Source organism: Metopolophium dirhodum, chromosome 2, assembly GCF_019925205.1.
Source record: "Metopolophium dirhodum isolate CAU chromosome 2, ASM1992520v1, whole genome shotgun sequence".
NCBI classification, from domain to species: domain Eukaryota; kingdom Metazoa; phylum Arthropoda; class Insecta; order Hemiptera; family Aphididae; genus Metopolophium; species Metopolophium dirhodum.
Genome location: NC_083561.1, coordinates 15,162,302 through 15,179,867, shown reverse-complemented (window position 1 = coordinate 15,179,867; position 17,566 = coordinate 15,162,302). Strand labels below are relative to the sequence as shown.

The 17,566-nt window shown below is 31.3% G+C and overlaps 3 protein-coding genes across 4 annotated transcripts; 2 read left to right on the top strand and 1 right to left on the bottom strand.

Moving 5' to 3' along the window:
* Nucleotides 1–666: 666 nt before the first annotated feature.
* LOC132939559 (adhesive plaque matrix protein-like) lies at nt 667–3,763 on the top strand. The gene is made up of 2 exons (XM_061006800.1): nt 667–812; nt 2,218–3,763. Exons 1-2 carry the CDS (start codon nt 798–800, stop codon nt 3,430–3,432), a joined length of 1,230 nt encoding a protein of 409 aa, XP_060862783.1. The 5' UTR covers nt 667–797; the 3' UTR covers nt 3,433–3,763.
* Nucleotides 3,764–8,500: 4,737 nt separating this feature from the next.
* On the bottom strand, nt 8,501–13,443 carry LOC132938386 (splicing factor 3A subunit 1-like). Of its 2 annotated transcripts, XM_061005183.1 has the most exons (14): nt 13,259–13,443; nt 12,943–13,029; nt 12,436–12,600; nt 12,206–12,374; nt 11,833–12,146; nt 11,477–11,772; nt 10,570–10,714; nt 10,318–10,500; nt 10,130–10,254; nt 9,761–10,070; nt 9,369–9,466; nt 9,180–9,287; nt 8,941–9,114; nt 8,501–8,865 (listed from the first exon to the last, which is right to left on the bottom strand). In XM_061005183.1, exons 2-14 carry the CDS (start codon nt 13,004–13,006, stop codon nt 8,764–8,766), a joined length of 2,253 nt encoding a protein of 750 aa, XP_060861166.1. In that variant the 5' UTR covers nt 13,007–13,029; nt 13,259–13,443; the 3' UTR covers nt 8,501–8,763. The 2 variants fall into 2 exon arrangements, with proteins under 2 accessions (XP_060861166.1, XP_060861164.1); XM_061005181.1 differs by lacking the exon at nt 13,259–13,443 and having other exon boundaries at nt 12,943–13,175.
* On the top strand, nt 13,403–17,272 carry LOC132938387 (COP9 signalosome complex subunit 3). Its single transcript, XM_061005184.1, has 7 exons — nt 13,403–13,894; nt 14,135–14,395; nt 14,465–14,685; nt 16,153–16,502; nt 16,569–16,728; nt 16,784–16,897; nt 16,967–17,272. The coding sequence occupies exons 1-7, from the start codon at nt 13,825–13,827 to the stop codon at nt 17,108–17,110; spliced, it is 1,320 nt and encodes a 439-aa protein (XP_060861167.1). The 5' UTR covers nt 13,403–13,824; the 3' UTR covers nt 17,111–17,272.
* The last annotated feature ends 294 nt before the right edge of the window (nt 17,273–17,566 follow it).

The following is a 17,566-nucleotide window of genomic DNA, read 5'->3' as shown; positions in this document are numbered from 1 at the left end:
TTTTTTTATTCTAATATAATCCTCTCGTTTACGTAATACGTATACACTGGCGGCATATTTAAAAATTTGGTATTTTCGGGAAACTATATACAATAAAAAAGTTCAACACTTCAACCCCCTTGCAACACCCCAACTCACAATGAGATTACAATTAGTAGGTAATCGTTAAGAAAACAAAAAACAGCAGTCAATTTCGACTTGTCGACGCGCCTTTAAACGGTAACACCGGACAATTTTCGTTATTTTCCAGTTTCCTAAATACTAAGGCTGGTCAGTGGTCCTTCATTATTAAACGTACCTACGTTAAAATAATTTATATATATAATATTACGAAACAATAGCAGGTATATGATGGCGTTTATTGTTTTCACTTTCACGTAATTCGTTCGGATCATACGTGAATTACCTATAATAATATGAAATACGTAGGTCGTAAAGTTAACACATATTTTGGCACTTACGATGCATTATTTATTATTAATATATTAGATTATCATCATAACAATCTTATATCCTATTTTTGATATTGTCGATTCATGTGACGGCGCGTCCTCGTGACATAACGATAACGCGCATTTCTGTTCCGATTCGTTTCGTTCTTCTTCCTGCACCGAGCTTCATTTCCTATTCACGACCCGTACCCGCCAAACTTTCCAGTCCGAAAATCTAATCCAGTGAAAGCCAATCGATGTGTCCACGCCTGAGTGTATAAAACTGAACCTACGGTTGTCCTGTCATTCATTCGATTCGTCTGTCTTCAAGGTAGTGCACCAAGAACAACCATACGAGACAAAGTCATGAGGTCGTTTTCAGTAAGTATATCATAGTATAATATTACACATATTTATATAGGTATATACATTGTTTGTTTTCGAAGCAAGTGCGCCCAAGTGCGCTGCATCGTGTATTCGACTCAATGCAATAATATAATATAGGTACCTATTTGACATTCTGGCTACCTATTATATGAGCTACAACGGTCAACGGCGTTGCTTGGTAATAATTTGAACTAAAACTGTAGCTCCCGAGACTGTTTTTGAATTTAATGACATTTTTTCATGTTTAATAACACAATATAATCAAAAGATGAGTAAGTTATAACTACACATAATATTATCACAATTATTGTCGTTTTTGACTGATATTTTTGATTTTACTTTAATTGCACGTCTTACGGTATTTATAATGCCATTAATACAGATGATGTTTTATATACCAGATACCTATATTTACCTATTTAGGTTTCATTGTATTGTTCAGGTTTGCGTTCATTCTACAAACAATTATAATACTATATTTTTTTTAACTTGCTTATCCCAGTAATAAAATATATTATATGACATATATATTTAATATAACCTGGAATTGTTAACAATTGACTTTATATATTTGGTATGAAGATATATGCAGATTTTCTATCAACGTTTCCTACTTTAGGATTTAATATTAATAATAAATATGTAGACATAAAAAATAGTGCAACATATTTTTTCCTGAACTTTACAAGTATTATAAGTAGACAAATAGGTAGTACTTGATATTTATATAAAAGATAAACTATAATTCAATAATTAACTTATTTTAATCTATATAGTATATTTAATTATAAAACGGCGCAATGATCAATTGGACAGAGTATATTTATTAATATAACATATTTATATTTTTTTATATTTATTTCGCTTTTCACTGTCACTGCACTTTCATCCACACAAGTGACACACCTAATATTCAAATTGACGATATTCATTCAGACCAGTTCCATACCTAATACAATATCATAAAACACAATTATAGGCATAGATCAAGGATGACCAATTATTATAATATTTTTAAAGTTAATTTATTAAAAATTAGAAAACTTTTCGGGGCCATCAAATTTCAAAATATTATTATATTTTAACCGAAGAAAGCAATGGTTCACCACGTAAAATAATAATTTAAAAAATAAATTTCCAGTCTGCGGGCCAGATGGAATTTTTTCTTGGAATTTGTTATAGAATTCAGTGGTCGGCAACCACTCACTTTTTGGACTCTGAGACCGCATTCAAAAACTTAAAAAGTTTCGCGGGCCGTGTCGGATCTTTTAGTATTATTCAAAAAAATAATGGCCAACCATATAGAATAGTCACACGAGCTGTGGGCTGTCGGTTGGACCATATGTATAGATTATTTGTGCAGAATGCGTGTTTAAAACGGATATTGTTCTCTTTTCAGGTGTTCTGTTACGCGGTGTGCGCGGTGACCGTTATCGGTTCGACAAGGTGCGAACCGGCAGAGGACAGTGGTTCGACCGACAAAGCACCACCGGCCAACAGAAGGAGCATCGGCGAGTACCATGGACTGTACGCCCCAGCGTACCACACTCACTATGGTGCGGCCGCGGCCACCTATCACGGCCACTACGCTCCAGCGACGGCCCACTACCACGCTCACGGCTATGCAGCTCCGGCACACTATCACGGCCATGGATACTCACCGGCACACTATCACAGTCACGGTTACGCACCAGCACACTACCACCATCATGAGACAACTGTGCACGGGTTCAAACACCAGCCTGTCGTCTATCAGTCGGTGGTGCACACGTATCCAACGGCCACCACAGTCGTCCACAAACCAGTGCCGGTGCCCGTCGCCCACCCCGTCCCGGTGCCCGTCGTCCGACCCGTGGCTGTTGAAGTTCCTCGGCCGTACCCAGTGGCCGTCAACCGACCATACCCGGTGACCGTCATCAAGCCCGTCGCCGTGCCCGTGGCCCAGCCGTACCCGGTGACGGTGTACAAACCGTACCCGGTGCCCGTGTACCGGCCGCTCCCTGTGGCCCCGGTGGCCAGGCCAGCCGCCACCACCGTACATTACGTCACCAGACTTCCGACAGTTCGCGTACCGCTCGTCAGGTATCCGGCACCGTCGTATCACACGCACTCTTACGCTCCACACTATCACGGTGCCGTGGCTTACCAGGGTCCGTCTGCTTATCAGGGACAGTCATCGTACCAGGCTGCACAGTCGTCGTTATTGCAAGGATCGACTGCTTACCAGGGATCGTCTGCTTACCAAGGACCGTCGGCTTACCAGGGACCGTCGTCGTACCAGGCAGCGTACCCAGCAGAGGCAACGTCGTCTTATCTGCAACAGCTGGCGGCTTTTAGAGCGGCCGGTGGCAACTACGATGTGAACGAAGCGGCCGCACAGCAACAGACACTCCAAGACGAATATTCATACCTACAAGAGCAACGGGACGTCGGCGCCACCGATATCCATCACCATCACCACGACGATGATGCCCATCACCTGCACGAGCACGGCTTGATCGACCAAGACGGTGATTTAGGATCTAGCGCGGGTTACCCATCGTTGACGGCTGATGAGACATTCAAGAACAGCTTGGGAGTGCCGAACACCGACTACACAGGCAAGAAGAAATAAAACATTCACGACGACTACGTGGAACTTGCAAAACGACTGCAGCAGATCTGCGATGTCAACTCGAAACGCTAGGACTTGTCGAAAAAAATTTCTTTCAAATTCCCCTTGAACACCGCCTAGTACCGGGAGACGACTGTATATACTTTGTTTATTGTTATATTATTATTAATACTATTATTATTATTATTATTATTATTATTTTTATTATTAAATATTATGTAGTATGCCATCGAATTAGTAGACTCGACTGTATAGTCTGTAGATACATTGTGTCGTTTTGTTGAAATAAATTGGCATGTAATAATTGTTAAAAATGCCACTACATATATAATACCTACGTGCTCGTTAAAAACTATTTGAACGGTTTTATGAAAACGGGCGTCCCCGTTATTTCTTCATAATCATGTACCTATATAATACATAGGTTATAGGTACTCTGTAACGTATATATATATATATATATATTATATTATATATACATGACCTCGCCGTATGATCAATGTGACCGTTTCTATGGACCAATAATATACTACTCTATATTATTATATCGATTTCGATCAGTTGTCACCAAACAATAACAAATTGTGGTAAGACTATTTACGTAGGTACCTATTTCCAAAGTAGGTATATTATATTTCATACGATTACCGTAAAAACTATTTACAGTTGGTAAGGTTTTTTTCTTTGTTTGAAAAGTCGTTCGAAAACAAAACCACATCATAATAATATATATTAATATGTATGAATTAATAGTTGTCCCCCTCGTACTCATCACCGTGTTCGTGTCGAATATCATCTCCACACAAGACGTAAACCTGTCCATGTTCATGTATTTGGCAAACCATTTGACTCCACAAGAATGTGTAAAACTCACTGCTTATTTGTATGCCGAGGGCCTTGAACCGGCGGCAGCTAAAGAACTTGGTAAACAATCATCAAACCGTTGCCCCTGGATAATTGAATAATTTTATTGTTTTTAATTTTTTGAATAGTATAATATAAATAATATTATAATATATTAAGAAGTAGGTACCTATATATATTATAAAAAATAATTGTATAGGTTTAATTAAAAACAATACTTTATAGTTAAGTAAAATTGCGTGCTTATTCCATTAATCCATTGAATATGTTATATGTAATATGTTATTATGATAAACAAATGCAGATACTAATATCGATAAACCGCAGTAATTATGATGATTATAGCGGATAACGCAATCGTGCCATTAACTTTATGTAGATTATAATATATAATTATAGTTACACATAATATAACTGTTTGCATTGTTTACATTTTTTTTTCAAATGTATTTTATAAGTGTGATGTATTATTCAATCGTTGTATCAAACACGCAAGGAAAAACTAATATAATATTATAGCATAGGTACTTATATATAATTAGGAAACAGTTTGTATAATATGAAAAAAGCATTAATATATGTCATCATTAATAAATAAAAATTGATAAAAAAATTTTAATGAATATAATATTATAAAAATAATGGTAATCTATACTTGGTATTTTTTCTGTATGATTATTTAATAGGCGCCTATACTAGAAAACAACGCAATATATTATAATACTTACAATTTTTTAAATTTCTCTTAAAATAATAAATGTATTTCTCTGCAGAACAAGACTTGCCCTTAGACGAGACTTGTTTATCGTTACTAATAACGTGGAATAACAGTGCTGGAAAGGAAAAAAGTTTTCTCAGTATAGCTAACTGTTTAAGAAAAATAGGCCATCAAAAATTAGCCGAATGGTTGTCGGACACTGTTTTTAGTCAACTAAGTATGGAATTAAATAATAGTTTTCTTCAAAACACTACAACACAGAGAAATACAGCTACAGTTTCGTCTCGATCACAGAAAATTCAACAGTAAGAACAGATACAAATTTACAATAAAATATAACAGCTATTAAAATTAATGTTTTTTCAAAAAAAAATAATATTTTACATGTATTTGATAGAACTGAAAGATGTCCATATGATAGAAATGTTTTGTTTTTATTATTTGATACGTTTTGCATGTATTTCATTTTGATGGCCATCGTAACATTTGTATTCTATTCATTGGGTTTGTTGGTTCGAACTATGAAAGAAAGCAAAAACATTCTAAGCAAGTATTTTATTTTTAGAAAATAAAAAGTGACATTATATTATGTAATATAATCATAATCATCATTCATCAACCATTATATATTCTCGAACTGTTAAATATAATTATATTCATTGAATACATGAACAAAATACTATATCATAAAATTAGAATTATTAGTTTTCTCTGACCTTATAAAATTAATATAGGTAATATAATATGAATTATACTTTTGCAGCATCGCAGAAAAAACGTTACAAAATTCTTGAAGTTGGACACCTACCGCAAGATTTAGAATCCGAAGACGTCATTTTGGAGCATTTCTTTTGAATAATAATATTAAACTATATTAGGTAACTTTATATTCTGTATTAAATAAATTTGTTATACCTACATTATTTAGGTACCTACCTAGTAGACACCTATAAATACGAGTATAAATATTAATACAATAAAATTCACTCAACCGAATATACATTTTTGTGGCTGCACAAAATATATGTATGGATTATCCCTACATACCTAAATTATAATTTTTTTTTCGTTGAATAGTACATTATATTATTAATTCTTAGAACAAACAATACCTAAATGGCTAAACCTCATTTAAATAGGACCTATATGGTGGTTACCAGGTTACCTATATTATAGGTAACCTGGTAACCATCATGTACTGACAAGTGAGTAAGTGACCAGTTAGCTGATACAAAATACAAATGCACTTTACGTCTTTACCTAATAACAATATTTAAACCACTTAAAAACTAAATTATCGTAAAATACCGACACAGGACCACAGATAATGTTCTTGCCATTAGTTTCGTAATAAGTTAATTGACTCTATTTTTAATTACAAAATAATTTGCACATTTTCATGATTTTGACAATTGTTGTTCAAATTTAAATTTCAAATGCTTATAAATTATCGGATTGATACGACACCCGAATCCTCCTCGTAAATACGCTACTTAAAGTATCAACCAGATCTAATTTTCTAGCAGAAACCAACCCACAAGTTAAAAATCTAAACACATTTACTGCAACAAAAAGTGATGACAGATAGAGATCTTTGTAAAATCAATACGTACATTCATCGCTCCGCTCAGAATCTAAAATTAATTAAAAACGATTAGCAAATGAACAAATCAAGTATTTAAGTTGATGAATTTGTTTTGGTAATTTCGTCTATAGTTGAGGGTTCTGAGCCAGCATATATTTAAAATTAATCGTTATAGTTTTATAACAATATGATGTATTGATTACACTGTAGTCAGTTATAATTTGTACAGTTGTACCTAAATCAGTAATCACTAATTTCAAGGAAAAAAAAATTTTCAAACCAAAATCTACTAACATTGTTTGAAAAAAATTATAGGTACATACATTTTACTAGTGTTTGGAAGGAACGGATTCCTGGAACGAATTCCTTTTTAATGAACGGCACGATTTCCTTTTTATAAAAAGAGAACGAGAAAATGAACTAGTTCTTTTTTTTCAAGGAAAAATAACAAAATTGTTCGTTTCTTTCAAGTTACAATAATTTACACAGACAATTATGTAAATAATTGAAATTAAGATATATATTTTTTAATGTGTATAATGTATATTGTTAATTAGTGTTCGTTATCGAGTATCGACGTTAAGACAATCGACATACGTTGTCCAACAATTTAATTTTAAAGAAAATCTAAAAACAGAATTATAAAATATGTACCTACTAGTAGTTATATATTATAATTAAAAATTAAAGAAGTATGCATATGAAAAAAAACATAAGTGATTAAATAAGAATTTTAATTTTATTTGGAACTAAAAAAGGAACTCGTTCATTTTCCAAAGGAACGAATTCCTTTTTATAAGAAACTTGCTAAACACTGCATTTTACTACCATTATAGTTTATGCCATTTTGATATCCATATTATCGAGTGGCCCCAAACTTTTAAAAGTGTCGGGCCCCTGCATGGTGCAATCTTTATTTGTTTGCAGTCTTTACAATTTTTTAAAACTGTACCTATTACATTTTATTTGACAAAAATCAAAATAGTCTATTTGTAAATCTAATTTTTAGAAAAATGTTGTTGTTGTAAACGTTTATTTAAGTCAAGTAAGTAGTTTATTTTCCACAATTTTCTGAAACATCAATATTATTTTGGAGTAGGTAAATTAGTTCGAGACGTATTAACTTTTTTCCAAATATTGTTTTTGGGAATTTTCAGACACAAGTAAAACTTAAGTTATTTACCATCCATATAATTATAGTCATTATTTTTCCATACGTTTAACAAGTATCAATTTTTCATTTGTCAGATCTTCCTATTACATCTTGTATAGAAACCTGTAGATTAGCCATTATAGTTATGTATAAAATGTAAATTATAAAAATTATAGCATACATACTACATAGTATTCAGCAAAAACAATATTGAAAATCAGTAGGTACAATATGTTTCTTTCCCAAATCGATATATTATTGTTTAACTGTACGAGGTACCTACCTACACAACCTACAACAATGTTTTTGGTATAAACACTATTCCAGTAACTATTTTACAAAAGTTTTAATTAACAGTTATAGGTACTTGGAAAATTAATTATATTGCTTATGTAGATATGATCTAATCATTGAGTTAACACTGAACAGATAAAATAATACAAATTAATATAATTAATAAAATTGTATTTGATGTTTTTAACGCGCCTATTAATACACAAGTCAGTACAAGCATTTTCTTCATTTTCTCAGCAGATTATTTACGTGTAACATAGTTTTAGAAAGGTGTACCCATTTGGCCATTTCTCAGTAGTATATAGCAGGATGCACATGGACATGGACTTATACAAAGCAAAATGTAGTTACTGCATCGATTAATTTCAATCAGTGGTAACCACTGCCGCTCCTCCCAAGTTAGCTTTTCTCCTCATAAAGATACTTTTGATTTATAAAGTAAGTCAAAGATACATATTTGTACAAAAATAATACTAATTTATTATTGTTATTTTTAGATTTTCACTCCGATGGTCAAGCAGTACAATAATATTATTAATAAGAGGTGCTATCTGCAACTAGAATATAAAATACATTTATAAACAGAACTGGTTTTACATTAGGACATTATTGATACTTAAATACATATTTTATTTTAGGCAATGAATAATTAGTAAATATATTTATATATTATCAAATATTACAATAGTAAATAACATGATTTTTATTTTTTTACGATTACTTTTTACGACCACCACGTTCTTTCAATTGCAAATGAATGGTTGAACCAGGTCCTATATTATAATAAGCTAACGTATTGGAATCTTTGAAGAATAATCCCTAGAAAAATGATTTTAAAACAATTTAATTCATTACTTTTGCACATAATTGTATAGTTAGAATTTGTTTACATACATCACATTGTAGTTTTTGTTTGCCAGGTGGCATTCCAGTTAACTCATGAATTTTTGTCTTAATCACAGACACCGTTTCTTGAAGCGGTAATGTTATATTTAATATCTGTCCATTGAGGGCCCATTCTGGTTTGTCGGTGAGAACAGGTGTTCCAACATTAAACATGACAGGACCCTAAAATGTATAATTGGTTAGTGGATGATTCTAGAATTTTTAGAAAAGTAATTTTAACTATTTACATTAAACTTCATCATAAACTGTATTTCAGGTTCTAAAGAATCTTCAGTCTTCTGTTTTTTCATAAGCGGTTCATCTTCAGAAATTTCCATTACGTGCTTCATTACAGGCTAATTAAAAAGTTTTGTATGATAATTAACCGAACCTTTTTTTTATTATTTAATGGTAAAACATTATTAATGTATACATACCTGAGGTAATGGAGGTTGCATCATTCCTCTAGCAGCTCCCAAAAATGGATTTGGTGGCATTTGGGGCTGCATTACTTGATAAGCTTGAGGTTGTGAAACTGAAAACAAATAAATACCAATAAGTAATTAAGAATAAATATTATTTATAAAAGATTTTGAGCATAAAAAAAAATTATGTTTTAACAAAAATCTTATTTTTTACAAAACATATCACAATGGCAAACATAAACTACATGATATATTATAGGGAACTAAATATCTGAAATAACTAAAAATAAAGTTTAATAATTACTTAATTTTAGGTATGAAATAAGAAAAACTTGAGGTACATAAATAGATAATGTTATTAGTTATATAGACAGTCTCAAAGTCAAATTAAATTTTAAGCTCACCCATCATCTGTTGTTGTTGCTGAACCATCATCATAGGTTGTGATTGCATCATGTTAGGGGCATGTGGTTGCATCATTGCGTTTTGCATATTACTAGCCATTGACATTTGTACAGAAACGGCTTGAGAAGTAGGCGGATGAGAAATAGTTACTGTACCTGATACAGGTTTTGGACCAATTTTTTCTTTTTCGTCATCATGAATTAGACCTTTAACTTTATGAATTTGGTGAATTTGATCTTCTAGGGTGATATTAGCTCGTGCTGCACGAGTTGCAGCTTCTACACTAGAGGTGTGCCCATCCCATGTAGCCTAAAAAAATCAAATTACCTTTTTAATCCATTTTTGTATAAACCATTTCTATTTCTTACCTTATCATCTTTTCTAGTTTCTTCTTCCCCAATTTTTTTACCAATGGCAGTTTCTTCAACACCAACACCAAATATATCAGTACGACGTTCAGCCAACTGTTTTAAACTAGCCTCAATAGCAGCTCCTAGATGGATAAAATAATAATTATGAAAACAAATTATAAACTATTTTTTTTTTCAAAAGTTACCTGGAGCATATACAGATTCCTGGTTCATTTTATCACTGATATGCTTGTCTCGTTGTTCTACCCAACGGGGATCTAATAATCCAATTCTCATATGTTCTTGGACTTTGCTTGCAGGTATCTTTTCTCCAGTAATTGGAGATATTAAATATTCTTCAGGAGGTGCTTTAACTGGTGCTCGAACAACTGTAAATATAAAGTCAAATAGTAGTACAACTAATATACATGTATTATATCAGGTAAATTAAATCTTACTTTGTTTGGGATTATATCCCTTTTTCACAATAACCTTTTCTGGAACAGACGGCTGAGCCATTTGGTTTGAACGACTATCAGATTTCGAAACACCTGGTGGTAAATCACCATCATCATCACTGGACGATTCATCCATGTCTTGAACCTTTTTTTTATTTAAATTTAATAGTATAATAATGTTTTAGTACAGTGGTCGGCAACCTTCTTGGACTCCTAGGCCACATTTACAAATTAGAAAGAATTCGCGGGACAGATAAAAATAAACATTTTATATTCTTAAGTTATTTATAAAAAATACTGTTTAAAATTTTAAAATAATAAAATGTAAAAATAAAAATTAGTTTTTAATATAATTATAATTTAAAAGTATGAAAATTACAACTGTTTGGTAAAATGCTTAATGTGATTTTTGTTTATTATTTTTTCAAATTACTTGTGACCGCTCTAAGTGCATGTTGGTGATGGTCATCAGTTAAGTGTGATCGGTACGGGTTTTTAATTTTTTTCATATGAAAAAAGACCTGTTCACACACATAAGTGTATCTAAACATACTGAAGTATTTTGTAACTTTATTTTTAATTTTAGAAAATGCTGCAGGAATTTTAGTGAAAAAAGTAAATGCGATGCTTTGAATGAGTTTTTCAGGATATCTTGTGACTGCAAATCTATTATTTCCACTTGAAGCTCAACAGGGATATATTCAACATCAATATTTGATGGATTGGCGAGTAATTGAAAATATTTAATATATTTCAATTATATTTATACAATATGATTATTTTAATATGATATTCAATTAAATGTTGTAATTGTAGAATTTAAAGCGGGTCGTATAAAAATAGTCTTGCGGGCCGCCAACTACTGTTTTAAATGTTTTAATATATAAATAAAAATTTTAAATATTACCTGGTTGTTGTCTCTACTGGATTTCTCTTCACCGGGCACTCTGAGTTCATTTTCTGGTGCGTACATCCTACCATTAACTCGTTTTTCCATTTCATCATCACTGTCTACCTGCATATCGTCTTCTGCATCACTCATTTCAACAGCTTCTTCTCCATTATCTACACGTTCTTGCATCAATGTACGCACACCAACTTGATCTGGTGTAGTTGGTGGAGGGAAATTGCCAATTTCACCGTATTGAAAGTCAACAGTTTCAACAACAACAAAATCATGCCAATCGATCTGAGCATAGGCCACTGAAAAATATATGCATTTTATGAGATTATCAAAAGCTAGAGTATCTTAATAAAACTTACATCTTTCTTTTTCTATAAGCTGTTCTTCTTTTCTACGTAAAGCATCTTGGTGTTTTTGCCATTCAGAACGATATTTGACATCATCTAAAATTTGTTGTCGATCATAACTTTCTTCTTTTAAACACTTCATAAGATCTTTAGGAGGCATCAACACTTTAGTATACTGTTCAAGAAGCTTTGTGAAATATTGAAATAGTGAATGTTGTGGACGTAAAAAGTCAAACTGAAAGTTACGTTGTTCTCTTGCCATCAGATTGGTTAAAAACTGTCTGCCATTACGAGCAACAAATAATGCTGTAAGCTTCACTATATCTCTGAAATTTCAAAATATATTGGTTAATGTTTATTGGCAAAGTTAATTATTAATAAATACAAGTCAAGAGCTGATATTGATGGAGGATCAGCAATGAATTCAAATTCTTTTGGCGGATCTTTTGGTACAAATATTGCTTCCTGTACTTGTTTCAGGAGCTCTTGTTGTTTAAGTTGGGTAGCAGTTGACATGCTTTTTGTTTCTTTAGGTGGTAAGGTTGGTTCTTGTGCTAAAGCAAAATAAAATATTTAAGCAAGTACTACAACACAATTAATACAATTAATACTTACCAGCTTTTTCCCTGAGGTCTTTGACTTTGTGTACATAGTATGCATGGTAAGGATCGCCTTGGGTAAGAAAATTGAATTTGGGATTACCCAATTCATTTTGACGAATACGAGACTCAAATTCTGGTCCATTTCGTGCTACAAAACTGGCAGTTTTATCGACAATATCTTGATTTAGAGGCGGTTAAGAAACTATTAAATGAATTACAAACATATTATATACATTGCTTAGTGATGACATCTCTGAAATCGCTAATGAAATTTGGTTTGACCCTTGCTGCCGTGCAGTAAGATTTAGACTGGATTCTCTGTCCAAAGGTGATCTTCTTATTTTTTTCAGAGAAGTTATACAATAAGAACTTAGTAAACTATTAACTATTGTATACTCATATATCTAAATAGATGTCATATGTAATCAGTATATTAGGTACAAAACTATAGGTGTGTTGTAAAACAAAAAAAAAATTCAAAATAAAATTAATATAATCAATGTCGTCAAATAAAGGATACTCCTTACTTCTGGCGGTGGATAAATAATGCCGATGGTAGGAACTTCTTCAACACCTTCGGGCATCTTGATAGTCGGATTACTGAAGGCTGTGAAAATAAACGTTAAAAAATGTATAACAGTGAATACTATTTACACATCCGAGATCCGACTCTGCGACGTGAAACTATATATTTTCACGTCCTCAGTCGTCCGTCATCGTTTTGCCGGCTACTAAGTTATGGTTATCTAATACTAATATCTTTAATCATAATCGTGCCCACTGATTGGTCATAATCATGATCATATAATGTAATATTATGTTTACCATAATATTACCTTAGGTGATAAGGGTTGTGGTCCTTTGTATGCGGCGTGAACTAGACAATGAAGGAATGAAACCGTCATGAAGACTAGAGACCACAGTTTTATTATATTTTTAAATCATATTAAATTATATCGTGCTAAGACAATTCTATACCAAGAATAATAAACTAATAGGTAACTAATAACTGTTTATTGTTTAATATACTTTATGCACTGTTTATTATTTTTTGCCGATTGTTACCGGCCTTTTCGCCTTATCTTCAATAGTCACACTAAATCATGGTTGATACCACCTAACCTATAACGCGGTATAATTGATGCGCATTTAATTTTGTTATATTTGCTTGTGTGACACACTGACAATTATGAACACAACAGAACTAATCATATTATCATAGGATTGTGGACGGGTGAGTGGTGAGTGCCGAGTGGAGACTGGAGACGTCCTGTATTTCTTACTACATAGTACATAGGTACACAATATAAACACATTATTCTTTGTTAGATTGTTTCACGACGGACGTGAAATTAATAATATTTATTACTATAAATTTATAAACAACCATTGCGAAAAAAATATGGACAGCGACATGGCGGTCCCTCAACTTGACCAGTTCGTGCTGACCGTCAGAAATTTGGCCAACTCGGGTGAGTACGAATTAGATACCTACCCACACAAAACTCTGCTAAATGTTTAAATACCAATGATAAATTGGTACTTACAATCGTATTTTAATGATTTCCCTATTCTCTAAATTTAGAACTCTTTTCAAACAAATTAGATTGCTCACCAATTTAATTAATAAAATCATTATTTGTCATAATAACTAAATATTATATTGAATTTACATTTCCTTCTGATATTAAGCGTAATTTATGTTTTTGCAGCTGACAATCGAGAACTTACCGAATATCTTTCCAAACAGTCGGAAACACTACATAAATATATTACTAATTTAGATAGTGTTCTTGAGGCACTTGATGTTCATGAGAACTCAATCACAGTACTTACTGTTTTGGGTGTTAAAGCTATTGCCCAAAAACCCCCGGATATACCAGGAGTTCAATATCATACAGCAATAGCAACACAAATTAATGACTTTGTTGTCACTATCAGTGAAGATGAACTCAGAGTTTTGGCTGAACCATGTAAGTTAATTTCTAATTTTATTTTTGCAGTATAGACTATTTGATCTCATTTTTGATCTTGTTTTATAGTGGCTAATGTGATGAAAGCTATGTTGACTAATCTTGGTGATATGGAGAAACCTATGTCTGCTATTCCAATTATAAGGCGTGCTATATGTAAACTGCAGGAGAAACCATATCAATTAACTCAACTTCATTGTCTTTTATGCCAAGCCTGTTTAATGTCCAATAATCTTAAGCCTGCCCTAAGTCTTTTGGATCAGGATATATATGTATTGGGAACTGATGAAGTAAGTAGGACTCATTAGTAATTAGTTGCTCTACAAATGAGTAGGTATTTTGTTAATAAAAAATATCGCTATTATTTTTAATCTACTATACCTACCTACCAAGATATTTTAAGTAGTGACGGGCAAAACAGGTCAATTGAATGATTCGGTTCTTCAGATCGAGTCATCTAAAAGACCCGTTCATATGATTTGTTCAATATTATTCATTTGTTTTTTGTCCTATTTTCCAGTGCCCTATTGGACATTGGTCCAAATATTGATAAAGTTATCTATTATTGTATACTTTAGATAGTACTAGACTAATAATGTTTAAATAACAAATTACAAACTATGTTAAAGAAAATCACAATCTACAAAGTTGAAACTTGAAAGTGTCATATAAATTCTGTGTTTGGAAAGAATGTCGTTCTTGAACTAGTAAACTACACACGTTCACATTTAGTGAACGATACATGAATGACGTTTATATATTTAATGAAATAGAAAGATTTTTAATACGTTCAAATTTATTTGTTATTTATAATATATTACGAATTATAAAAATAAAATACGCGCATGTCCAGTTCAACAAAAAAAAAACAATAATATTGTGATGTCTACGATTTTGTATCAGTATTTAAACCATACATACAAAAAAAATTAAATTAATGTATTTTTTTTTCCTAAAGACGTGAACGAATTTAATTTTTTAGCGAACATTCCAATTTTCTGAACACTGCATATAGTTATAATATATTATCATAAAAATATCGTGAATTTTTCACTATTCTCTATTATTATCACATTCAACGGTTCAGTCATTCCGTCGTTCAAAGTGTTCAGATGTTAAAAAACAAACAGTATTTGGTGACCCAAATCAAGTCATTCGGCGATCCCGATCGGTCTCGTTCACTACTTTGACCTGTTCGATGTGATCCGTTCACATTGAATTTTAACACATCTAATTCCAAGTATGAATTAATAACATTTTTAACTTGAAGGTATTTAACTGGCTTTAAATTCTTATTTCTTAATAAAATCAACTCGTAATAAAACAAATTTCAAGGGTCTGAGGAAAAAGTTTGGTACTTATATTGAAAGTTTGTTACATCAAAATTTGTTATACCAAGAGCATAATATTCTTTGTAGTATGGATCAAATTTATATATTTATACTAGACCAAAATGAAAAATAATTAAATTCCTACCAGATCTGAACTCTAATTTATAATATTAAATATATATTTAATATATTTCTTTTGTTCATTATGAAAAAAAAAACTTCATTATTTTAACATGTAATCTGAGGATCTCTGTCTTAAATTATCTGTAGATTATATTTAAAAAAGATTCCATATATATATTTTTGTATTGAATCTTCCGATACAGTTATATTTAATTAAACTTAATATAAACTTAAATCTTAATGTAATTTAATTTTTATTTGTTTACAAAATTAAAGTAATTTTATAATTTATTTTGTTTTCAGCCTGGAGTGACGTTCGATTCAAAATTTTTTTTAAGTTACTACTATTTGGGTGGTGTAATCTACTCTGCAATGAAGAATTATTCAAGAGCAATTACATTCTTTGAAATTGCTCTTACAACTTTACTTCCTTTGCTGACTCAAATCATGATAGAATCATATAAGAAATTTGTTTTGGTCTCAATTATACATTTAGGAACTGTACCTGCACTTCCAAAGTTATCACCAGCCCTCATTGAAAGAGTGCTAAAACCTGTGTGCCAAGCATATTTGGATATAATACCAGCGTATCAAAGTGGTGATCCAGAGGAACTACAAAGGACAATCAACAAATACCATGATATTTATCTAAGGTTTGTTTTTATTTTTGTAATCTAAACTTATAAAGTTGACACGAGATTTTTTGTTAACTAATATAGAGATAATAATAAAGGATTAGTAAAACAAGTCGTAAAAGCATTGCACAGGAAGAATATACATAAATTGACAAACACTTTTTTGAATATGTCAATATCTGATTTAGCACAAAGAATCAATCTTCCTAATATAGTAGAAGCCGAAGAACATCTAATGGCCATGGTATTTAAAACAAGAGAAATTTTAAATAAAATATTAAATATATTTACAATTTTAGATTGAATCTGGTGAAATTTATGGCAAGATCAACCGTAAAGAAGGTACAATTATGTTTAATGATCCACCCAAGAAATATGAAGACCCAAGTGTTCTAAAAAAAATTTTAGATGAAGTAAATTCTTAAAAATATTTATAATTTATGAAATATTAACTATATAATATTAAAATTATGATTTTTTAGGTAACTAATAAGATATCATTTAGCAGTACAGTACGAATGATGGATGAAGCTATTTTAATAAATCCATCGTTTGTTAAAAAAACTAGTAGTGAAGATGATGGACTTTCTTTAGGCCAAAGTTCATCCAAAAGTTATCAAGCATGATCTAAGGCTCAAAAATATATTTATACTGTAGATTTATCGATTTGGACATATTTATGAAAAACGGAAATTATTATAATATTTCCATTGTCATTTAAATATTCATCAATTTAATCATGTTCTTTTATAAATGTTACAATAATAACAAAAAAGTCACATCAAAAACAGTATTTAAATTATTATTATTTCATATAAATAGGTAATTTCAGATACATAATGTATACCTAAATATTATAATGATGTATTGTAAGTAGGTACATAAAAATATATAATAATCATAATAGGTGTTTGCAAGACTTAATTTTTTTAAGTAATTACATTGGGAATGTTAAATAATAACAATAAAAAAAGTTATCAATTTTTTTTTCTATAAATATCAATAAAATGTTATTTGTTAGGTAAAAAAGCGTGAAAATTTAATGCAAAAATACATAGGCACAATTTTTTTTTATAAGCATT